General features: G+C 41.6%; 1 protein-coding gene across 1 annotated transcript in view; it reads right to left on the reverse strand.

Annotated features, from left to right (window-relative positions):
* Positions 1-291: 291 nt before the first annotated feature.
* The window catches only part of txlnba (taxilin beta a), a 28312-nt gene continuing 2130 nt past the window's right edge, over positions 292-26473 (reverse strand). Inside the window, exons 2-10 of the mRNA XM_046291590.1 lie at positions 21792-22127; positions 19943-20034; positions 19162-19332; positions 13837-14031; positions 4467-4586; positions 4082-4156; positions 1901-1993; positions 1595-1690; positions 292-1512 (exon numbers count right to left, since the gene is read on the reverse strand). Of these exons, the coding sequence (XP_046147546.1) occupies positions 601-1512; positions 1595-1690; positions 1901-1993; positions 4082-4156; positions 4467-4586; positions 13837-14031; positions 19162-19332; positions 19943-20034; positions 21792-22113 (2076 nt within the window). The 5' untranslated portion in view covers positions 22114-22127 and the 3' untranslated portion in view covers positions 292-600. The remainder of the gene's footprint in view (positions 1513-1594; positions 1691-1900; positions 1994-4081; positions 4157-4466; positions 4587-13836; positions 14032-19161; positions 19333-19942; positions 20035-21791; positions 22128-26473) is intronic.

A 26473-nucleotide genomic window follows, 5' to 3' on the forward strand; every position in this document is an offset into this window, starting at 1 on the left:
TGCACCGGATGGGGGGAGTGTTGCCATGGAAACTACTGTAAGGATCCATGTCTAAATCATTGTGAATGACTGGCCAGTTAACTTTTAAGCAAATAGTTAACAATCCATATAGATAAGACATGAGTCAAAATAAAAAGGGACTTGGATTTAATATCAGGCCTTTATCTAGATATATGGGTCCATCTTCCAATATTTGGTCATATAAGGTTGGATATGAGATGTATATTGCGTAAAACAGTGTGATGGGTCTAAGCAATACATTCCAAAAAGCACAGGCCTGTCTACATAGTCTACAATTAGATATTTATTGAAGTTACATTATAGGGGTTCAGATGGAAAAAGTCAAAAAAAGACAGTGACTGTTCTGATGCTGTTTGCGCAAGGCAACATTCGGTATTGGAAAGTTTTGAGGGTGCATTGTCCTGAATAACCTTTCTACCTATTCTTTGGTTATGCAGTAAATCTCTGTCTGGCCTCATCTGGTATACGACTTAAACATACTTCTACTGCACACCACTTCAGATAAAACAGTATATAGACAAACCAAGCTGGATTGGATATCTCAACTCAACCATAACACGAGGCACAGGGACTATAGTTCTAACGCTCACAAAATGACACATTCGTCGGTTCAGCTAGTCTTTTTGCATTCTCCTTTTTTGGCGTCTGCTTCTTGGCGGAGGGCTCTGGCTGTTTTGGGGTCTCTGGCTGGACTGGGGCAGCCATCTCTGCCTGTGCTGGTGCCTCCACCTGTGCCGGTACCTCTACTTGTGCTGGAGCCTGTGCTGGAGCGTATGCTGGTGCCTCTGCCTGTGCTGGATCCTCTACCTGTGTTGGAGCCTGTACTGGTGCCTCTACTTGTGCTGTAGCCTGTGCTGGAGCCTCTGCTGTATCCTCTACTTGTCCTGGAGCCTGTGCTGGAGCTTGTGCTGGTGCCTCTGCCTCTGCTGGAGCCTGTGCTGGTGCCTCCGCTTGTGCTGGAGCCTGTGCTGGTGCCTCCACTTGTGCTGGAGCCTGCGCTAGTGCCTCTACCTGTGCTGGAGCCTGCACTGGTGCATCTGCATATGTTGGTTCTGGTTCCTCTGCATGTGCGGGTGCCTCTACCACTACCTGTACTGGGGCCTTTGTTGGTTCAGGGATCTTCTGGGCCTCAGCAGGTTCTGTAGACTCTGGCTCTTCCTCACTGTCAGAGTCATCGTCATCATCGTCTCCTGTAGATGGGGCCAGTAGGGAGGCTGCGAACTCCGCCAGCCTGTTCTGCTCAGCCCTCAGACGGGCCATCTCCTCTGTCATCTCGGGTTCCTCAACTATGTCCATGAGGCTGTGGACTGGTTCAGTGGCCACCTCCTGTGTCTCGACCTTGGGTGTCCCCTCGGTGGCGTCAGGCGTTTGGCGAATGCCTTTGATCTTGGAGTACAGGATCTTCCTCTCATCCTGGAGTGCTCGGCAGAGCCTCTCCAGCTTGTCAATCTTCACGACGAACATCTCATACTCATTCTCCTTCACAGTCCTCTGTGGAAAAGAGAGTCTAACTTGTTGTAGTGCATTTGAATAAAGTCTAACACTATTGCATGTGTTATAGATGAGTATTTACCTCTTCAATCATCTCCGAGAGAGCCTTGTTAGTGCTCTCAAATCTGGTCTTCCAAACATTCGACTCTTTATCAAGTTTTTTCATCTTCTTTGTCATCTATGAAGCAAAATGTTTGTTGGATTAAAACGTATCTGAAAATGTAACCATCATTCAGAATATGATTAATATAGAAAACAGTCCCTCCAACATAAAGCTGTTTTCTCATTTCAGAATTATGTCGACCTTATATTACCTCCATGCACTTGGCCCTAAAAATAAACAGTATATTTAAAGGAAGGATGATTTTATTTTAAGGATGCCACATACCTTCTCCATTTCATTTTTGAAGCTGGCGTACACATCGTTGCTCTTAGACAATGTAGTCTGGAACTCCTCAAACTTCTGGGAGTACAGAGCAAGCTGCAGAAAAACAGAGGGACAGTCAGAAGAGAACTCCAGAAATTGATTTCACATGTAGCATTCATCTGCTAGATCTATGCTTTGAACCTTATTTGACCCAGAAACAAATTTGTTATACTTGATGAGATGAGATGTGGTGAGAGGAAGAGCCAGCCGTTTTCACCAAACATTTAGTCAATTCACGACTGACTCAAATATGTATATTTTCCCATACAAACATGGCCACGCATTGTTGGTATGCCTTGCCTGGTTTCTTCATTGCTTCAGGGCCTAATTACAGAGCATTGCATTCCAAGTCCTAGGGCCCTCGGTGTGAATGCTCTACACTCAGCTGGCCAGGCGGCCTCCCTGGGCTTCCCTTTGTTAATGTTAATGAGCAGCTCTATACATTTTTCAGTGGCAGTCGGTCCAGCTAGAGTTAACAGGCTAATCTCCGGAGGCCCTCAGGGGAAACCACATTGCACACACCGCCAGTCTCCCGTATTCAAACCTGTCTATCTGCTAGCCACCCCGTTGAGATCAACTGTCTTTATTTGAAAAACAACTGATTTGACATGCGCTATTAAAGAGGAAAGGCATTTGCTTGGTTATGTGTTGTATTTCAGAAAAGCTCACTTGATACAGATCAGTTTCTGCCTCACGTCTTTCTAACAGATTTTTCTTGCTGGCTGCACTGCTTTGGCCGTTTCCTTGTGTGATCTAAATCTACGCCTGGTATCGTAGAGACAAATAAGGTTGACATTCCTAGTTAATTGGATTGGAAATATGACATGGTCTGGTACAAATACATGATGAAACATATTGTCATGCCCTGATCTGTTTCACCTGTTCCTGTGATTGTTTCCACCCCCTCCAGGTGTCGCTTATTTCCCCCAGTATATGTATCCCTATTTTTCCTGTCTCTCTGTGCCAGTTCGTCTTGTATGTTAGTCAAGTCAAACAGTGTGTTTTTCCCGTACACCTTTTGCTATTCTCTTTTGATAGTTTTCCTGGTTTTGACCCCTGCCTGACTCTGGACTACTTTCCAGCCTGCCTGATCATCCTGCCTGCCCTGACCTTTATTCTGCCTGCCCTTCGGTACCTTTTGGACTCTGAACAGGTTTTGACCCTTTTGTCTGTCTACGACCATTCTCTTGTCTTACCCTATTGGATGAATAAATACTGCCTCCTGTGTCTGCATCATCTGCCTCCTGTGTCTGCATCTGGGTCTCGCCTTGTGTTATGATTTATATAGGCACTGAAATGCAGTATTAACATAATTTGTTTTATTGTTACTTTGTCATTTGGGAGTCAGGGTAATGTTTCTACTGAGAAAACACAAGGCTTTAAATAATGGCAAGGTTTCTCTGCAATTAATTATAACCATATCAACTGTCAGCTATAATTTCTGAATCCAGCAGGGAAGCATTTATCTTTGTGCGTCAGACCAACTCATTTCATTGTATAATTTGCTTGCACCATACAATAATTGTGCCATATCCAATAAACATAGCAATTGCAATTGGTTCATAATTTATAATTGAATGATCAATGATCAATGATACTGGAGTATGTGGTACTTGTGTGGCATTGCATCACATTTTTTTATATTCCCATGATGCTGTGTCATCCTGTTGGTTCAGGAAGAGGGAGTTTCTCTTGCCTGCTGCTATCATGGGAATTATGGCTGCTCTGTACAGTACAGCTGACACATTTTCCTTTCATATCAAGTACCAAGTACATCAAGCCATATAGCCGAGTTATGAGAGGAGAATCTAATTTTTGATGGTCACTTTTGCCATGGTGAGGATATTGAAAAACATTACTATAGATCCAAATGAACTTAATACAGTATATACTGAAATATTAGTTGTCTTTAACACACATGGAGCAATCCAGAGGACCTTAATGGTAGGATTGGACTTGCCTTTCATAGACTTAGCCCTGAAATAAATGTAGTGAAAAGGGTGTTTGGCACCACATTGGATATATTCACCTGAGCCTGCATGACAGTCTCTTGCTCTCTCAGAAGTTTAGCTTGTAGTTTCCACTCAGCTGCATGTACCAGTAACTGGTTAAAAACAAAACACACGTAAAGCACAAATTTACCTTTTTCTTCAACTGCAACTCTTGCTCCTTCAATGTGTAGCATTTCTTTGTTTTGTCAATTGCCTCCCTAAGTAGCTAACAACAGAGACAGTGGCTGGTTACAATACTCATTTCTGTGAGCATCAAATGCACAACAAACATGATTGGTTTTAAACTTAATACCGTTTATTAGACAAAAGTTACTCAACTATATTTACATTGCTTTACAGTACTTGTGGGTAAGGTCAGTAAAAGCTGTGCTGCTGTGTGGCTCAGTTGGTAGCACATTGCACTTGAAATGCCAGCATTGTGGGTTTGATTCCCATGGGGGACCCGTCTGAAAATGTATGCACTTGCTCTGGCTAACAGCGTCTGCTAAATGACAAATGTAAGTACAGTGACTCACGTATTCCTTTTCTCTCTTGTGCTTCTCCTCAGCCTCCTGCAGCTGTGCATTAGCTTGCTCCAGTTTGGTATCAGACAGCTTCTGCTGCAGGTCGTGGTGCTTGAAGATCTTCTCCAAGCTCTGAGTGATAGACAAGGTGAGATGACTCACTAGATTAGACACTTAGTTTTAAGAAGGGCTTCTAAGACATTCTGTACAGGTTATGAATCCATCCATTAGGATACATTTCTCTAAAACCACCACTTCCATCCTGTCTGTCTATGAGAAATTATCATTAACATGTGCCTTGAAAAGTAATTAAGGCCATTGTTGTTTGCGCACAGTATTTCATTGGAAAGTTCAGACACGTTTTATGATGCCTGAGAAAACAGACAAAATAGTGGGTGGAGAACTCATAAAACCTGGGACTTGAATTACAGTTTCACAATTAACAGGAGGACAAATGCAAAAGCTTTATCTATATTTTTTAAGTATTGTCTTTTTCAGGATTACATTTACATTTGTCATTTTAGCAGACACTCTTATCCAGAGCGACTTACAGTAGTGAGTGCATATATTTTCATACTTTTTCATACAACCCACTCATAAAGGATGGATTGTAAAGGATAAAGGATTAAGGATTATTATTATCAGGGCACAATTTCTGATAAGAAAACTGACCCCAGATTAGTTCAATTGGGATAAACAATTGTTTCTATAGAAATTATTTATTTTTACGCATGAGACTAATCTATACTGCACAAAAATATAACAATTTAAAAGATGTGACTGAGTTACAGTTCATATAAGGAAATCAGTCAATTCAAATGAATAAATTAGGCCCTAATCTATGGACTTCACATGAGTATGCAGGGGTGCAGCCATGGGGGACCACTTGGCATTCAGGCCCACCCATTGGGGAGCCAGGCCCAGCCAATCAGAATTAGTTTTTCCCCACAAAGAGGTTTTATTACAGACAGAAATACTCCTTAGCTCCCCTCCACAACCCCCTCAGACAATCCCACAGGTGAAGAAGCCGGATGTGGAGGTCCTGGGCTGGTATAGTTACATGTGGTCTGCAGTTGTGAGGCCAGATGGACGTACTTCCAAATTTTCTAAAACAACATTGGAGGCAGCTTAGGGTAGAGATTTTTTACATTTTTTCCCCCAATTTCATGCTATCCAATTGGTAGTTACAGTCTTGTCTCATCGCTGCAACTCCTGTACAGACTCGGGAGAGGCGAAGGTCGAGAGCCATACGTCCTCAAAAACACGACCCAACCTAGCCGCACTGCACATCCAACTCGGAAGCCAGCCGCACCAAAGTGTCAGAGGAAACACCGTACACCGGCCGACCTGGTCAGTGTGCACTGTGCCCAGCCCAACACAGGAGTCGCTAGTGCGCAATGAGACAAGGATATCCCTGCCGGCCAAACCCTCCCTAACCCAGACGTAGCTGGGCCAATTGTGCACCGCCCCATGGGCCCTTCCGGTTGCGGCCAGCTGCAACAGAGCCTGGGCTCAAACCCAGAATCTCTGGTGGCACAGCTAGCACTGTGATGCAGTGCCTTAAACCACTGCGCCACCCGGGAGGCAGGGTAGAGAAATTAACATTAAATTATCTGGCAACAGCGCTGGTGGACATTCTTGCAGTCAGCATGCCAATTGCACATTCCCTCAAAACTTGAAACCAGCGCTGTGGCATTGTGTTGTGACAAAACTGCACATTTTAAAGTGGCCTTTTACTGTCCCTAGCACAAGGTGCACCTGTGTAATGATCATGCTGTTTTAATCAGCTTCTTGATATGCCACACCTGTCAGGTGGATGGATTATTTTGTCAAAGGATAAATGCTCACTAACAGGGACATAACTAAGAATTAAGCTTTTTGTGTGTATGGAGCAATTATGGGATATAGCTCATGAAACATGGGACCAACACTTTACATGTTGCATTTATATTTTTGTTCAGTGTATTTACTTTACTATGGCAAATAGCCATATGTGTACACAATGTGGAATAATCCACAATTTCTCTGCCAAAAGGAGAACATTTAATGTCCATCTGGAAATGAATCCATCTCAGCATTTAGCCAACTATCAAATGTCAACTTGTGTCCATTTTATGCAACTGCTGATGTCAGAATGGCTTGTTCATCATTGCAATGTGTGGTTCTAATCACTTATTTTAATAGGACACATTAGATGTTATTTGGATGTCAAATAATCACATCTCTTTCTGGCACGCTGCCTCTTAAGTGTTTATGCTGACTACAACCAGCAGATGGCACTTGAGACAAATTACTAGAAACTCCACCAGTAAAAAAGCAACAACAAATAAATAGGACATTTAAATCATGATGGTTTTTATACACCATTCCCAGCTGTGTATGTGAGCAGCAAAAGCAGCAGCAGCAGCTTGTCCTGTATTGTATTTATTATGGATCCCCATTAACTGCTGCCAAGGCAGCAGCTACTCTTCCTAAAGTCCAAATTAAGGCAGTTATACAGTACCAATCAAACGTTTGGACACACCTACTCATTCAAGGGTTTTTTTTGTACTATTTTCTACATTGTAGAATAATATTGAAGACATCATGAAATAACACAAATTAATCATGTAGTAACCAAAAAAGTGTTAATCAAATCAAAATATATTTGAGATTCTTCAAAGTATCCACCCTTTGCCTTGATGACAGCTTTTCACACTCTTGGCATTCTCTCAACCAGCTTCATGAGGAATGCTTTTGAAGGAGTTCCCACACATCCTAAGCACTTGTTGGCTGCTTTTCCTTCACTTTGAGGTCCAACTCAACCCAAACCATCTAATTTGGGTTGAGGTCGGGTGATTGAGGAGACCAGGTCATCTGATGCAGCACTGCATCACTCTCTTTCTTGGTTAAATAGCCTTTACACAGCCTGGAGGTGTGTTTTGGTCATTGTCCTGTTGAAAAACAAATAGTCACACCAAGCGCAACCCAGACGGGATGGCGTATCGCTGCAGAATACTGTGGTAGCCATGCTGATTAAGTGTGCCTTGAATTCTAAATAAATCTGACCAACCTTGATCTGTTTCACCTGTCTTTGTGGTTGTCTCCAACCCCTCCAGGTGTCGCCCATCTGCTCCATTATCCCCTGTATATTCATACCTGTGCTCTCTGTTTGTCTGTTGCCAGTTCGTCTTGTCTCGTCAAGCCTACCAGCGTTTTTTCCGTACTCCAGTTCTCGTTTTCCCGGTTTTTACCATTCTGCCTGTCCTGAACCTGAGCCTGCCTGCTGTTCTGTACCTTGTGACACTGCCCTGGATTACTGACCTCTGCCTGCCATTGGCCTGACCTTTGCCTGCCCTCTGTTTTTGTAATAAACTTCTGTTGCTCCGAACTGTCTGCATCTGGGTTTTATCCTGAGGTCTGATAAAATCACAGACAGTGTGACCAGCAAAGCACCCCCACACCTTCACACCTCCTCCGTCTTGCTTCACGGTGGGAACCACACATGCGGAGATCATCTGTTCACCTACTCTGCGTCTCACAAAGACATGGTGGTTGGAACCAAAAATCTAAAATTTGGACTCTTCAGACCAAAAGACAGATTTCCACTGGTCTAATGTCCATTGCTTGTGTTTCTTCGCCCAAGCAAGTCTCTTCTTCTTATTGGTGTCCTTTAGTAGTGTTTTTGCAGCAATTCGACCATGAAGGCCTGATTCACACAGTCTCATCTGAACAGTTGATATTGATGTGTCTATTACTTGAACTCTGTAAAGCATTTATTTGGGCTGCCATTTCTGAGGCTGGTAAATCGAATGAACATCATCAGCAGCAGAGGTAACTCTGCATCTTCCTTTCCTGTGAAGGTCCTCATGATACTCATAGCACTTGATGGTTTTTGCCATAATATGGACTTGGTCTTTTACCAAATAGGGCTATCTTCTGTATACCACTCCTACTTACCATTTCTCCAAAAAGTTTGATCTTTGTCGCCATGTGCAGTTGCAAACTGTAGTCTGCCTTTTTTAATCACGGTTTTTGAGCAGTGGCTTCTTCCTTGATGAGCAGCCTTTCAGGTTATGTTGATATAGGACTCGTTTTTACTGTGGATAGAGATAATTTTGTACCTGTTTCCTCCAGCATCTTCACAAGGTCCTTTGCTGTTGTTCTGGGATTGATTTGCACTTGATTTAGATTCCGTCTCTCACAGTTGAAGTGTACCTATGATAAAAATTACAGACCTCTACATGCTTTGTAAGTAGGAAAACCTGTAAAATCGGCAGTGTAAAAAATACTTGTTCTCCCCACTGTATAGGGCAGGTAATCAAGGAGGTGATGGAGTCCAGGTGAGTGTCATTATGCCCCTAATGCTGGTGACAGGTTTGCACCCTAACGAGCAGCCAGGTGACCTAGAGGCCCGAGAGGTCATGTGACAGGGTGAGACATTCTTACTAGTTTACTAGAGAACCATTTTGGATTTAAGTATAACTTTTGCATGACTGATGCCTTTAGTGAGTGGTCTAATGCTTTAATATTTAATCATTTCTGCCTTCTGAATTCATATTTAAATTTTGTCTGGATTGCAATTCCAAATAAAATTGAATATTTTTTGCTCATATAATTTAAAAAGCAGGTCTCTAGGTGTAGGCAAAACCATAAGCAAATAGGTCAACTGTAAAATGACTAAAGAATTAATCAGGATGATTTTTCCATAAATAGACAGGTATTTACATTTCCATGGTAGCAAGATCTTATCTATTTTTGCTGACTTTATATTAAAATTGATTGTCGTGAGATCTTTTCTTTCTTTTGTGATATGTATACCGAGTATGTCCACATCCCCTTCAGACCATTAAATTGGTAAACTACACGGTAATGTATAGGTAGCCTATTTTTGTGATCCAATAGATAATATAATACACTTACCATAATTTGGTTTTAATCCAGAGAGGTTTGAAAAAGTATCTAGATCCTCTATGAGGCTGTGGAGGGATTCAAATTGTGGATTTTTGATCCCTTAATATTATTGTTGGATCTAATTTTAACAGCTAACATTTAGATGGCAATAATAAATAATAAATAATAAATAAATATGCCAATAATGGACAACCTTGTTTTACTCCTCTTGACAGTTTAAAACTTTCTGAGATGGAGCCACTATTTACTATTTTACACCTAGGGTTACTATACCTAACTTTAACCCATTTTATAAGAGATTCTCCAAAATGAAAATATTCCAGGCATTTACATTTATATATAAACTCAAGTCGTACTTTATCAAAAGCTTTTTCAAAGTCAGCAATGAAAACCAGGCCTGGTTTCCCAGATATTTCATTGTGTTCTATTGTCTCCAGTTATTGTCTTATATTATCTCCAACATATCGTCCATGTAAAAAGGATGAATAATATCTAACAAAACCATTTTAATTCTATGCGCTAAGCATTTAGCAAAATGTTTGCATCACAACACTGAAGTGTAAGAGGCCTCCAATTTTTTTAAATGGACTGGAGTTTTATAGTGGTCCTTCTGTAGCTCAGTTGGTAGAGCATGGCGCTTGTAACGCCAGGGTAGTGGGTTCGATCCCCGGGACCACCCATACGTAGAATGTATGCACACATGACTGTAAGTCGCTTTGGATAAAAGCGTCTGCTAAATGGCATATATTATTATATTATATATTATATATACTAATTGGATCCTGTTTCAGTAATTTACATTTACATTTAAGTCATTTAGCAGACGCTCTTATCCAGAGCGACTTACAAATTGGTGCATTCACCTTATGACATCCAGTGGAACAGCCACTTTACAATAGTGCATCTAAATCTATTAAGGGGGGGGGGTGAGAAGGACTACTTTATCCTATCCTAGGTATTCCTTAAAGAGGTGGGGTTTCAGGTGTCTCCGGAAGGTGGTGATTGACTCCACTGTCCTGGCGTCGTGAGGGAGTTTGTTCCACCATTGGGGCGAACAGTTTTGACTGGGCTGAGCGGGAATCTGACCTTGTTGACCTTGTTGAATGTCGTATAAACTACCATTTATATAGGAGTGGTTATAACATGCTAATAATTGTCATCTGAGTATATAAAAAAAGTATACCTCCACTGGTATGCCATCCAGCCCTGGAGTTTTCCCGGACATAAAGTCTTTAATTGCATCAAGAAGTTCCTCCTCTCTAATTTGGCCTTCACATGAGTCTTTCTGAACAGATGTTAATTTAACATTATTAATAAGAAAAAAATCCGTACAATTAGCTGTTTTTGGTAGCATTTCTATGTTGAAGATTGAAAAATTATTTTGTGCATTTATCCCCATATTCCATCCAGTTCCCCTTATTTTTCATAATATATTACACTTGATATTTCTTGAATAAAGTTCCTTCCTTTATTTTTGTTTTTCCTCTAACTTACTCTGCGCCTCAATGATACCGTTTTTATTGCTATTTATCTTTACTGTTAGTCAGTTATGAATTATTCTGTCCTAAATTTACAATATCCTCGCCAACGTGGAAATTCTGTAAGAGTAATATGAGAGTAATAGAGTAATATGTAATTATGTGGTCCTACTGCACTCTGTCCCATATCAACACTTTTTAAACGTTTGGTGCCAGAGAGAATGACATAAGAATGTAATCAAGACAACTAGCTCGATTAAGCCTCCGCCATGTATATCTGATTTCCTTAAGAACCTTTTAATGATTTGACCCTTTTTCAAAATTTTTACCTAAAATGACATAGCCAAATCTAACTGCCTGTAGCTCAAGCCCTAAAGCAAGGATATGCATATTCTTGGTACTATTTGAAAGGAAACACTTTGAAGTTTGTGGAATTGTGAAAGGAATGTAACAGAATATAACACAATAGATCTGGTAAAAGGTAATACAATGAAAAAAACAACCGTTTACATTTTTTTGTAACATCATCTTTGAAATGCAAGAGAAAGAACTTAATGTATTATTCCAGCACAGATGCAATGTATATTCTGTCCACTCGATGGCAACAGTGTTTGTGCAACATTTTAGACTGATCCAATGAACCATTGCATTTCTGTTCAAAGTTTTTTGTCAAGACTGCCCAAATCTGCCTAATTTGTTTATTAATAACTTTTCATGTTGAAAATTGTGCACTCTCCTCAAACAATAGCATGGTATTATTTTACTGTAATAGCTATTGTAAATTGGATAGTGCAGTTAGATTAACAAGAATGCAAGCTTTCTGCCAATATCAGATATGTCTATGTCCTGGCAAATTTCTTGTTACTTACAACCTCATGCTAATCACATAAACCTATGTTAGCTCAACTGTCCCGTGGATGGGACACCGATCCCTAAATAAATTTTAAGTGCCTGAGGGTGATAGTTTGTAGTGTGATTTCCTTTACGATCCATAGAGGTATTTAAAACCGTATTATAATCTCCCACCATAATAATAGAGTCTTGTTTGTAGGGTTGATAAATTATTATATACACTACTGTTCAAAAGTTTGGGGTCTTCAGTTTCTTGACAATTTCTCACATGAAATAGCCTTCATTTCTCAGAACAAGAATAGACTGACAAATTTCAGAAGAAAGTTATTTGTTTCTTGCCATTTTGAACCTGTAATCGAACCCACAAATGCTGATGCTCCAGATACTCCAGATACTCAACTAGTCTAAAGAAGGCCAGTTGTATTGCTTCTTTAATCAGGACAACAGTTTTCAGCCGTGCTAACAGAATTGCAAAATGATTTTCTAATGATCAATTAGCCTTTTAAAATGATAAACTTTGATTAGCTAACACAACGTGGGGCGGCAAGGTAGCCTAGTGGTTAGAGCGTTGGACTAGTAACCAAAAGTTGGCAAGATCAAACCCCTGTACAAATCTGTCGTTCTTCCCCTGAACAAGGCAGTTGACCCACTGTTCCTAGGCCATCATTGAAAATAAGAATTTGTTCTTAACTGACTTGCCTAGTAAAATAAAAGTTAAATTAAACATGCCATTGGAACACTGTGACCTTTGCTGATAATGGGCATATGTAGATATTTAATTTAAAAAACAGCCTTTTCCAGCTACGATAGTCATTTACAATGTCTACACTGTATTTTCTGAACTATTTGATGTTATTTTAATGGGAAAAAATAGCTTTTCTTTCAAAAACAAGGACCTTTCTAAGTGACCCCAAACTTTTGAATGGTAGTGTACATTTTCAAGAAGTGTGGATCATCATTATATGGACATTATAGGTTAATAAGCCATATCTGTTTATGGCCCAATAACATATTTAACCTCATCCATCTATCTTGAGGATCTTTTTGGACAATTTTCACATTTGGATCAAAATAATTGTTAATTAATATCATCACCCCTTTTGAAATTTTTCCCCATGGGAGAAGTATATTTGGCACCCCCAGTCCTTTTTCCACAAAACTCCATCTAAAATTGTTGAGTGAGTTTCCTGTAAACAATAGATATTATATTCCTTCTCTTTTAGCCAGGTAAATACTGATCGTCTTTTCTTATTATCTGCTAAGCCTTTACAACTATAACTAGCTACACTTATTTAATGAGACACAAGTTTAAATTATATTCATCATATCTATGTTTATAAACGTACCATTAAGAAGTAACATGATGATTGAGTGTCTATGCAGCTGTACCATGATATTTGCATTACTACTAAGTAAAGGGTCACTACTTTGAAGAATCTCAAATATAAAATATATTTTGATTTGTTTGGTTACTACATGATTCCATATGTGTTATTTCATAGTTTTGATGTCTTCACTATTATTCTACAATGTAGAAAATAGTAAAAATAAAGAAAAACCCTTGAATGAGTAGGTGTGTCCAAACTTTTGAATGTTACTATACATTTGAAAAACATTACAATACAATATATTCGTAACAGATTTCACAACATATTAAGTGCGTGCCCTCATATTAAGTGTGTTTTTTGTGATTATACTGTACATGCTATAGTGTCACTAAATGAGTGAGATTCAACCTTAAAAATGGTATGAATTTGTCATGTATACAGCACAAATAAGGAGCCCTTGCTGGCTACATCTCTAAGTATTGATGTGAGTAGGAAGCAATAATAGCTTTAAGCATAGCAGCAGGAAGTAAGGGTGCTGAGGGGGCTGCATACTGTACCCCCCCCCCCCCCCGACAGCACCCCCACAACATCTTCCCGCGGCCAGCCATGCCTCTGAGTGTCTTTATCTGACTCAACTCTTTTGTCACAGCTATCTCACTCAACATTACATGCAATTGTTCATTTCCTGTAGATGAATCATCATCAATAACGTCTTTGGTTATCAAATGACTCTCTGACTGGAGCCTGCATGCATGGGGTTAGTAGGCCGGGGATGAGGGTGTACAGATATACAGACATGTAACAGTGAGGTTAAGTGTCCCTGTCGTGTACCTCCTCTCTCTGCTCATACTGGCTGATGATGTGTTTGAGTTTGTCTGCCAGGTTGGTGTTCTCCGAACACAGCTTGTTGTTGCGGTTACTGTGCTGCTCGATCTGAGCCTGGATGTCTGTCAGCGTGCTCTGGAAGTGAGTGGTGATCTCTCTGCGCTTCTCCTCATCCTCACGACAACGCGCAAGGGTCTCCTCCTGAGGGAGAGGGAGGGGGAGAGGGAGAGAGAGAGACATTCAGACTTTAGTCAACCTCCAACACAACCCTCTCATAAAGATGCTGGGGTCAGGTTTGTGAAATGCCAGTTTCCAGACTCAGCTTACTGAGAAGCAAGCCAAGCATTGCCAGAGTTTCTATATTAAGACATGGCTGTTTATTTTACAAATGACACAGGCGTAAGCCCCCACATGGGAAATGTAACTCAATTCAACCTGCAGCTAAGTGCTCAAAGACAGAGCTCCTACCACTGAAGTAGCAAAGCACATTAACGCCACTCCTCCTCAGACTCTGCTACCAGATGACAAGACATGATGTTCCACTTTCAACAGCTGTCACATTCCCATTCAAATCGGCACATTTTGATTCACTTTGCATGTACTAACAATGTTCATTTTTGCATAATGATTGCTGCATATCAATCGGTTATACCCAATAGTCAAATGATAACCCTAACTCTGCTTCAACCCTGATCTCCTATAGACATTGAAATGTGAAGATGTTAGAAGGAAAGAGATGGATGTGTCAAGGCTTTAGAGCTTTAGCCCATCAGGCGAGGGCCGCGCCCATCCTCTGCTTGTGCCTCTGAGCCTTTTTCTCTTGCCTTTGATTTATAGTCGAAGGGCAGATGCCACAAAAGACCAATGAGACCATCCCTCTTGTCAGAGAGCCACGACACCTGTGCCCTGTGTTTGAGGGGTCTCCTCCCAAGGCCTGAGTGTGAATCACACACACACTAACACACACACACACGGCGCAGTGTGGCAGTGAGAGACAACAGAGGTCCTCCAAGTGTAGAGAGACGGGGTGTCCAATTACCTCCCCAGGGGAGAAGAACAGGAGATGAAATACGTCCCAGAGGTTGTGTAAGTGGTACACAATAGACAGGATACTGATCCAGTGAAAAAGGTCCATTTGTTTACAGATCATTGAGCATTATGCCATTAATGACCAATAGGGTGATTTATAAATGATTCATAAACAAATCAAATGCCCATTTAATCATACTGTGTACATAACTGTTGGCTGTGAGTCAAAGAATACGTGAACACTGGGTTCAGTGATGCTGAATTAAGGGATAAACTTAATCAAAACCGGAGATTTAGCCAAAGAGGTTTCACATTAAGAGGACTAACAGCAGTGGCAACACAATATAAATCTTTGATTATGCTAAACCTGTGACCTTTGCTTAAGCATGTGGCCAAAATAGGTAGTGCTATTGGTCATGGACTTTCTTTGAAACCTTACAGACAAACTGCTTATAATGGGATGACTAAACATTTGTCAATCTATTATTTATAGATGTAACAGGACACTCAAGCATGTAAGGGCTAATTGAGCTATGACCCTCTGACATTGAGAGGACTCTGACTCAGGGAAGTGAGTCAAGGCCTTTTGGAAGTGGCCCCTTTAGCAATCTAACTTTTAGAATGAAAATACCAGTAGTTTAAGATATAAAATCAAATGTACATTGGACAGTAAGTATAGTTGACAAGCATTGACAGTAACATTTTCTCTCTCCTGCGTTTGATGTCCTATTTCACTCATCAAGTTTATTTGAGTTTCAATACTCACAGCTACCAACAGTGAGACATCAATAGATCAGTTGATTAAACATACAGTAAGAGGCTGGTAGATTGTTGCTCTGCTCCCCTGCTGTGTATTGGAGTCAACTAAAGGCATCCCGTATGGTTCCCATCCGAAACATTTCGGAACAGTTTGTACATACAGTACCAGTCAAAAGTTTGGACACACCTACTCATTCAATGGTTTTTCTTTATTTTATACATTGTAGATTAATAGTGAAGACATCAAAACTATGAAATAACATATAGGAAATCATGTTGTTACCAAAAAGTGTTAAACAAATCAAAATATATTTGAGATTCTTCAAAGTAGCCACCCTTTGCCTTGATGACCTACACTGGCCCTTCTTTGGACACTGTGTTAACGACCCTCCAGACGAGCTTCAATGCCATACAACTCTCCTTCCGTGGCCTCCAACTGCTCTTAAATGCAAGTAAAACTAAATGCATGCTCTTCAACTGATAGTTGCGCGCACCTGCCCGCCCGTCTATTATCACTACTCTGGATGGTTCTGACTTAGAATATGTGGACAACTACAAATACCCAGGTGTCTGGTTAGACTGTAAACTCTCCTTCCAGACTCACATTAAAACTCTCCAAACCAAAATTAGAATCAGCTTCCTATTTCGCAACAAAGCATCCTTCACACATGCTGCCAAACATACCCTCGTAAAACTGACTATCTTACAGATCCTTGACTTCGGCAATGTCATTTACAAAATAGCCTCCAACACTCTACTCAGCAAATTGGATGTAGTCTTTCACAGTGCCATCCATTTTGTCACCAAAGCCCCATTTACTACCCACAACTGCGACCTGTATGCTCTCGTTGTCTGGCCCTCGCTTCATATTCGTCGCCAAACCAACTGGCTCCAGGTCATCTATAAGTCTTTTATAGGTAAAGCCCCGCCTTATTTCAGCTCACTGGTCACCATAGCAGCACCCACCCGTAGCACACGCTCCAGCAGGTATAGTTCACTAGTCATCCCCAAAGCCAACTGGCCACCTTTCCTTCCAGTTGTCTGCTGCCAATGACCGGAACGAATTGCAAAAATCACTGAAGCTGGAGACTCATATCTCCCTCACTAACTTTAAGCATCAGCTGTCAGAGCAGCTTACAGATCATTGCACCTGTACATAGCCCATCTGTAATTAGCCCACCCAACTACCTCATCCCCATATTGTTATTTATTTGTTTAGCTCCTTTGCACCCCAGTATCTCTACTTGCACATTCATCTTCTGCACATCTATCACTCCAGTGTTTAATAGATAAATTGTAATTATTTCGCCACTACGGCCTATTTATTGCCTTACCTGCCTAATCTTACTTAATTTGCACACACTGTATATAGACTTTTCTATTGTGTTATTGATTGTACGTTTGTTTATTCCATGTGTAACTCTGAGTTGTTGTTTGTGTCGCACTGCTTTGCTTAATCTTGGCCAGGTCGCAGTTGTAAATGAGAACTTGTTCTCAACTGGCCTACCTGGTTAAATAAAGGTGAAATATATATATATTTTTTAAATGACAACTTTGTACACTCTTGGCATTCTCTCAAACAGCTTTATGAGGTCATCACCTGGAATGCATTTCAAATAACAGGTGTGCCTTGTTAAAAGTTCATTTAATGCTTTTGAGCCAATCCGTTGTGTTGTGACAAGGTAGGGGTGGTTATACAGAAGATAGCCATATTTGGAAAAACACCAAGTCCATATTATGGCAAGAACATAATGACAGAGAAATGACAGTCCATCATTACTTTAAGACATGAAGGTCTGTCAATCCTGGAAAATGTCAAGAAATTTTAGCGTTTCTTCAAGTGCAGTCGCAAAAACCATCAACCGCTATGATGAGACTGGCTCTCATGAGGACCGACACAGGAACAGAAGACCCAGAGTTACCTCTGCTGCAGAGGATAAGTTCATTAGAGTTAACTGGGCCTCAGATTTCAGCCAAAATAAATGCTTCACATAGTTCAAGTAACAGACACATCTCAACATCAACTTCTCAGATGAGACTACTTGAATCAGGCCTTCGTGGTCGAATTGCAGCAAAGAAAACACTACTAAAGGACACCAATAAGAAGAAGAGACTTGCTTGGGCCAAGAAACACAAGCAATGGACATTAGACCGGTTGAAGTCTGTCCTTTGGTCTGATTATTCCAAATTTGCGATTTTTGGTTCCAACTGAAGTGTCTTTATGAGATGCAGAATAGGTGAATGGATGAGCTCCACATGTGTGGTCCCCACTGTGAAGCACGGAGGAGGTGGTGTAATGGTGTGGGGGTGCTTTGCTGGTGAAACTGTCAGTGATTTATTTAGAATTCAAGGCACATTTAACCAGCATGTCTACCACAGCATTCTGCAGCAATACGCCATCCCATCTAGTTTGTGCTTAGTGGGACTATCATTTGTCTTTCAACAGGACAATGACCCAACACACCTCCGGGCTGTGTAAGGGCTATTTGACCTGTAAGGAGAGTGATGGAGTCGTGCATCAGATGATCTGGCCTCCACAATCACCCGACCTCAACTCAATTGAGAAAGTTTGGGATGAGTTGGACCGCAGAGTGAAGGATAAACAGTCAATACGTGCTCAGCATATATGATAACTCCTTCAAGACTGTTGGAAAAGCATTCCATGTGAAGCTGGTTGAGAATATTAAGAGTGTGCAATGCAGTCATCAAGGCAAAGGGTTGCTTTATTTATTTATTTATTTATTTTATTTTACCCTTATTTTACCAGGTAAGTTGACTGAGAACACATTCTCATTTACAACAATGACCCGGGGAATGGTTACAGAGGAAAGTAGGGGGGATGAAAGAGCTAATTGTAAACTGGGGATGATTCGGTGGCCATGATGGTATGAAGGCCAGATTGGGAATTTAGCCATGACACTGGGGTTAAGTAGAATGGTCTACTTTGAAGAATCTCAAATATAAAATGTATTTGGATTTGTTTACTACATGATCCTACATAAGTTATTTCATAGTGTTGATGTCTTCACGATTATTCTACAATGTAGAAAATAGTAAAAATAAAGAAATACCCTTGAATGAGTAGGTCTGTCCAAACCTTTGACTGGTACTGTATATTAAGACGACATTTTGTAGCATTTTTGTTCATTTTTGTTCATTTTGGTCTATGGTAAGGGTTTTCGGCTGTTCATACACACAAACAATGTTCTCAAGGCAAGCTGAAGTTTGGAGCCAAAGTCTACGCAACTTCATCTGTCATTGGTCAACAGTAGGGATTCGTCAATTAAGTGTTTGTTGTCATGCAATGATAGACAACTAATTTTCATGCCAATTTTGTTCAACTGAGAAATACTGCACCAAACATCTTAGTTAGATATGTAAAATTGCGCGACTAAGATCTCCTCTGTGAAAACGTCAAAATTAATGACAGATTTCTTGAGTTATTTTAGAGCTGAGCAGTGAGCATCAACCCACCTTCAGGGTCTTGAACCCATAATGTCGAGTAGATTAGTGTAGTGATGGAGCCGAACAGTTATCACCCACCTTGAGGGTCTTGTTGTGCCTCTGGAGTTCCTTGCAGAGGCCCTCCAGTTTGCTGTGGGCCAGGATGGCTCTGCTGTGCTCGTACTGGAGCTGGTCCCTCTCCTTCCCCATGTGGCCCTGCTTCTTCTGAAGGAACTTCAGCTGCTTCTGCTCTCCTCGCCGCTCCTCCAGCTGTGGACCATGCAGACAGATGTGCCATATACATTGCACTGCCTTTCAGCCTCTGCCCTCTGTTCAGACTTGGGCTATCTAAGCTGCTTTTGACTAAAATAATAAAAACATGTCCTAAGAAGATTTCTTATGGCTGGGTGGGTGGATGGGTATATATTTGTTTCATCTCGACATCTCTTTAGGTTTGTCTCTTTCTTTTTCCTGGTGATACTATGCACTGTATATGTAGGTACTGTCCAATTACTACACATGAAGCAGACTGGTAGGCGATGTCTTTGGTAATATTATTCATAATGCCTCGTGTTCCTGATGTTGCCTTGTTGAGGAATTACAGAGCCATGTTGCAGCTAGCTGTCTTATTATGGAATACGGCCTTTGCGTTCATATTCGCCTTTGCAGCCAGAGGCGCAGAATATTTAGGTCATCACGGTACGAGACTGAACCACTTTCAAGATCTCACTAGGCACTCTCTGTTTTCCCTCTTGATTCATGTGTGCTTTTATTTGTTTCCTTTCAACTTTCCCTGGTCTGTTTTATTGCTGCTGGTTCCTGCTGTGCTGAAGGACTCTACTCTCTGGTGTGCTGATAGAGGGGAGAAGAGAACACTCACCAGTTCGGCATACTTCTTGAGTAGAGCATCCAGTTTCTCTTCTGGCGTGCACAGCTTGTTCAAACTTTGCATTAGAAGCGTGCCCTCCTTTCCTGTGTGGATAGAGAGAAATTGTGTAGTGTTTGTTTCCATTTGGACAGGCACTAGAAAAAGAAAGATGAAAAAAGGCCAACAGGGATCATTCTATAAATGGTTTCAAAATAAATACTTTTCTGAAGCAATTTCCCCTGCGTGAAAGCTCTTGCATCTTGACACCTATGGCTTTGGAAAAGCAAATAAAATCAAATGACTGAAAATGCGTAACCAAGATTTGTATTACCCTCTGTTGCTGGCCTGGTTTCATGTTGAGGCAAAGAAACTATCTCCAACATCTGCTATTGGTTAGAAAATACACTTTGTGTTGCTCTGAAGCAGGCCTCTCCCCATAACTTGTGTAACCTGTCCTCAAAACAAAGTCTGAACATGGGGCACAACATGGATGGATGTTGAGATACAATAACATGACACTTAACATGTCTGCTTTTTCCTTTGTGGATAAGCAGTCATGATTTTAAATGACCTTGCCCACTTCTACAGTAAGTCTTAGATTCAAAAGAAGATGAAGGAATGTATCCTCTGACTATATAATAATAATTTGCCGGATGCTTATATTTGTTCTATTTCAAACATTTACAAGTGTGTACTATACGCATGTGTGAATTTGATATATATTTTTTTGCATATCCCAACTCCCCCTGAGAGTAGGGTCATGGCCATGGTCTTCCATTATTAACAGTGACTCCTGAGCAATTAAGGTTAAGTGCCTTGCTTAAGTGCACATTGACACATTTTTCACCTTGTCAGCTCAGGGATTCAAACGAGCAACCTTTCAGTTACTGGCCCAACACTCTAACTGCTAGGCTACCTGCCACCCCATTTACAGTGAACAAAAATATAAACACATGTAAAGTGTGTTGGTCCCATGTTTCAGGACAGAAATAAAATATCTCAGAAATGTTCCATACAAAAGCTTATTTCTTTCAAATTTTGTGCACACATTTGTTTACATCCCTGTTAGTGAGCATTTCCCCTTTGCCAAGATAATCCATCCACTGGACAGGTGTGGCATATCAAGAAGCTGATTAAACTGCATGATCATAACACAGGTGCACCTTGTGCCGGGGATAGTAGAGGGCCACTCTAAAATGGTCAGTTTTGTCACACAACACAATGTCACAGATGTCTCAAGATTTGAGGGAGCGTGCAATAGGCATGCTGACTGCAGGAATGTCCACCAATTTAAATGCACAAAGATGCCGCAACGAGATCCTGAGGCCCATTGTGAGGCCCATTTGTTTAAGGTATCTGTAATCAACAGATGCATATCTATATTTCCAGTAATGTGAAATCCATAGATTAGGGCCTAATGAATTTATTTTCATGGATTGATGTCATTAAATTAACTGTAACAGGAAAATCTTTGAAATTGTCGCATGTTGCGAACATATTTTTGAAGTCAATGAAAACTATTCTTAAGAGCAATATACAGCATTATGTGTCCAATCATTCCTTTTAACACATGTTCTGTCAATTGAATGCTTGTTGAGTGGTAACTATAATACCTCCTTTGGTCTATCTCATTAGCACACTGCCCCGTCTTTACGCTCACAGATACTGTTGTCGGACAACAACAAATTATAGCATAGCTGTGTTGAAATACAAAACCCTTCTGCTTCTGAATGTAAGGTTGTGGGACTTGACTATGTTTTCTATATATATCAAAGTGTTAATGTTGTCTTTAAAAACAAAACTGCACAATCCAAGTAATGCGTGAGGAAAACAAAACATTGACCTCCCTAAATCCACCTACCTAAGCCTTTCAGCAACTTCTTTGCATCCTTGCCCGTGCTGGTGTTCTTGGCGGCTGTGACTTCATCAGCTTCCTCTCCGCTTGCCTCCTCTTCCACCTTATCCGTTTCCAGGATGATGCACTGTTTCTCTATCAGGCTGGCTGCGGAGCCATAGGTGTTGATAATTTCGTCCAGCCGACGACCAAACTCCTCCATAGGGTCCATGTGCTGGCCCTCCTGGGGTAGAGGGACCAGGGTCTCTGCTGTGACTGGGGACGGTGGTGGAGTCACACTGGTCTGGGCTGGGATGACCTCTGCAACAGACTGGACGTTGATCTCCATTCTCACAGATGTGGCTGAGAGGGGACAGAGATATAGGATGTTAGATGTCCTACATATACAAAATTCTGTGGACACCACTTCAAATTTGTGGATATTTCAGCCACACTCGTGGCTGACAGGTGTATAAAATCGAGCACACAGCTATGAAATCTCCATAGACAAACATTGGCAATAGAATGGCCTTACTGAAGAGCTCAGTGACTTTCAACGTGGCACTCTCATAGGATGCCACCTTTCCAACAAGTCAGTTCGCCAAATTGCTGCACTGGTAGAGCTGCCCCCGTCAACTGTAAGTGCTATTATTGAAGTGGAAACATCTAGGAGCAACAACAGCTCACACAAGCTCACAAAACGGGACCGCCGAGAGAACTTAACATGTAAAAATCGTCTGCAACACTCACTACCGAGTTCCAAACTGCCCCTAGAAGTAACGTCAGCACAAGAACCATTGGTCGGGAGCTTCATGAAATGGGTTTCCATGGCCGAGCAGCTTTTAAGATAACCATGCACAATGCCAAGTGTCAGCTGGAGTGGTGTAAGGTTTGCCGCCATTGGACTCTGGAGAAGTGGAAACACGTTCTCTGGAGTGATGAATCACACTTCACGATCTGGCAGTCTGACAGACAAATCTGGGTTTGGCGGATGTCTGGAGAACACTACCTTCCCAAATTCATAGAGCCAACTGTAAAGTTTGGTGGAGGAGGAATAATGGTCTGGGGCTGTTTTTCACGGTTTGGGCCCCATAGTTCCAGTAAAGTAAAATCTTAACATTACAGCAATGACATTCTAGAAGATTCTGTGCTTCTAACTTTGTGACAACAGTTTGGGAAAGGCCCTTTCCTGTTTCAGCATGACAATGCCCTCGTGCACAAAGTGAGGTCCATACAGAATGGTTTGTCAAGGTCGTGTGTGGAAGAACTTGACTGGCCTGCATAGAGCCCTGACCTCAACCCCATCGAACACATTTGGGATGAATTGGAACGCAGAATGTGAGCCAGGCCTAATAGCCCAACATCAGTGGCCGACCTCCCTAATGCTCTTGTGGCTGAATGGAAACCGAAAGTCCCCGCAGCAATGTTCCAACATCTAATGGAAAGCCTTCCCAGAAGAGTGCAGGCTGCTATAGCAGTAAAGGGAGGACCAACCCCATATTAATGCCCATGATTTTGGAATGAGATGTTCGATGAGCAGGTGTCCACATAATTTTGGTAAGGTAGTGTACTACTACCCATCTGGCAGATATGGAGACACATTAGAAAACTAACAAACAAACTGACAACTATACTAATAATACTAACTATACTAAAAAGGTACCTGTGTAATAGTGATGCACGGGATGACTCATATCCGCTGGGCGGACGGTTTTAGGGTCATTCAGGTTTGAATAAAGAGAAGCAATGCCTTTTAAAAAATCCATAAATGTATAATTATTGTGCAATTTATATAGGTTTCATTGAGGCTTTTCTTTCACTATTTTATTCTATCTGGTATTTGTGCATAAGCCTAAACTTCACGGCTGTAAACGCATCAAATAGCCTACACAGCCAATCTCCAAATAATGCTTTTGGGAACGGGCAGAAAAACTTAACGTCAATCGCAGGCAAAACAGACGTTGTCCAAGTTCAATTCAATAAGACAAAAGCTGAGAAATTAGAGTTGAAAATAATGAGAACGGAGGGCCAGAAAAGTAATGTTTGTAAAATATTTGGTGAAGTGGTAAAAGAGGATGATAGCCTTGCCAGCTATGTGATGTGTCATGATTGTGAGGCGCTAAACAAATCTGACAGTCACAAGACGGGACTTCAAATAGGCCTATGGCATGTCAAGGGAACAGTAGCATACTGTTTAGATTGGTTAAATGAAAACTGAAATCTGGCATTGACTAACCAGAATAACCTACTGTTTTTCTGGCAAACTACAAAGTCCTCTGATAGTACTAGCCCCGTGCCAATCGACATCCCTGTGTTTTGAGAGAAATGGCGGAGTTTGACAGGTAGCCTATTGCTCACGGTTTGAGCATGAAAACAATAACTGATTTCATGATAAGGACAGATGCTTGCTTGAAGCAAGTACAGGGAGTGAACATTTAATTAAGAAACAGACATAAAATAGGACAGAAGAGCGTCTGGACATGAAAAACATAACAACCTTAATGCTGACATGGGGATGAAACAGAGGAACAGACAGATATAAGTAAGGCAATCAAAATGGGAAGGAGTACAGGTGAGTCCAATGAAGTGCTAATGCACGTAATTAAGGTGGCAGGTGTGCGTAATGATGGGCAGTCTGTCCCCTTTGAGCGACCAGGGAGGGGGAGCGGGGGCAGGCGTGATACCTGGGCGAGGCGTAGAAGCCCATGGGAGGCTGATGATCCGGCTGAGGCGTGAAAGCCTGACGAGCCGACTGAGGCATGGGAGGCTGATGATCCGGCTGAGGCGTAGAAGCCCGATGAGCCGACTGAGGCATGGGAGGCTGATGATCCGGCTGAGGCGTGAAAGCCTGACGAGCCGACTGAGGCATGGGAGGCTGATGATCCGGCTGAGGCGTAGAAGCCCGATGAGCCGACTGGGGCATGGGAGCCTGACGAGCCGGCTGAGGCATGACGTGGGATGGGAACCTGCCGAGGCAACCGAGGCAAGGAAACCTCTCGAGCCAGCTAAGGCGTGGAAGCCCGACGAGCCAACTGAGGCCCCCCGGCTCCATCGGCAGCCCCGACGTTACCAATATAAACAAAAACAAAAACTCCCTGATGCTTCAAATTGTGGTGTCAGCATTCTGTGAGGACAGGCGCTTGGAGACGAGAAGCAAGTATAGGGAGTGAACATTTAATTAATAAACATATATGAAGCAGGACAGGAGAGCTTCTGGACATAAAAAAACATTAATGCTGACACGGGTATGAAACAGAGGAACAGACAGATATAGGGAAGGCAATCAAAACGTGAAGGAGTACAGGTGAGTCCAATGAAGCGCTGATGCACGTTAAGAAGGTGACATGTGCGTAAAATGGTGGGCAGCCTGGCGCCCTCGAGTGCCATGAAGGGGGAGCGGGAGCAGGCATGACATCGATCAATTTAATGTGCATAGCCTACAGTTGATGTCGGAAGTTGACATACACTTAGGTTGGAGTCATTAAAACCACTCCACAAATTTCTTGTTAACAAACTATAGTTTTGGCAAGTCGGTTAGGACATCTACTTTGTGCATGACACAAGTCATTTTTCCAACAATTATTTACAGACAGATTATTTCACTTATAATTCACTGTATCACAATTCCAGTGGGTCAGAAGTTTACATACACTGAGTTGAATGTGCGTTTAAACAGCTTGGAAAATTCAAAGAAATTATGTCATGGCTTTAGAAGCTTCTGATAGGCTAATTGACATAAGTTGAGTCAATTGGAGGTGTATCTGTGGATGTATTTTAAGGCCTACTTTCAAACTCAATGCCTCTCTGCTTGACATCATGGGAAAATCAAAAGAAATCAGCCAAGACCTCAGAAAAAAAATGTAGACCTCCAAAAGTCTGGTTCATCCTTGGGAGCAATTTCCAAACACCTGAAGGTACCACGTTCATCTGTACAAACAATAATACGCAAGTATAAACACCATGGGACCACGCAGCCGTCATACAGTGCAGGAAGGAGACCTGTTCTGTCTCCTAGAGATGAACGTACTTTGGTGCGAAAAGTGAAAATCAATCCCAGAACAACAGCAAAGTACCTTGTGAAGATGCTGGAAGAAACAGGTACAAAAGTATCTCTAACCACAGTAAAACGAGTCCTATATCGACATAACCTGAAAGGCCGCTCAGCAAGGAAGAAGCCACTGCTCCAAAACCGCCATAGAAAAGCCAGACTACAGTTTGAAACTGCACATGGGACAAAGATCGTACTTTCTGGAGAAATGTCCTCTGGTCTGATGAAACAAAAATAAAATTGTTCGGCCATAATGTCCATCATTATGTTTGGAGGAAAAATCAGGAGGCTTGCAAGCCGAAGAACACCATCCCAACCGTGAAGGACAGGGGTGGCAGCATCATGCTGTGGGGGGGGGTGCTTTGCTGCAGGAGGGACTGGTGCACTTCACAAAATAGATGGCATTATGATGTAGGAAAATGATGTGGATATATTAAAGCAACATCTCAAGACATCAGAAGTTAAAGCTTGGTCGCAAATGGGTCTTTTCAAATGGACAATGACCCCGAGCAAACTTCCAAAGTTGTGGCAAAATGGCTTAAGGACAACAAAGTCAAGGTATTGGAGTCCTATAGAAAATTGTGGGCAGAACTGAAAATGCGTGTGCGAGGCCTACAAACCTGACTCAGTTCCAGGAGGATGAGGGCCGCAGTAGGTATAT

This window comes from Oncorhynchus gorbuscha, linkage group LG12 (genome assembly GCF_021184085.1).
Source record: "Oncorhynchus gorbuscha isolate QuinsamMale2020 ecotype Even-year linkage group LG12, OgorEven_v1.0, whole genome shotgun sequence".
In the NCBI taxonomy this organism is placed as follows: domain Eukaryota; kingdom Metazoa; phylum Chordata; class Actinopteri; order Salmoniformes; family Salmonidae; genus Oncorhynchus; species Oncorhynchus gorbuscha.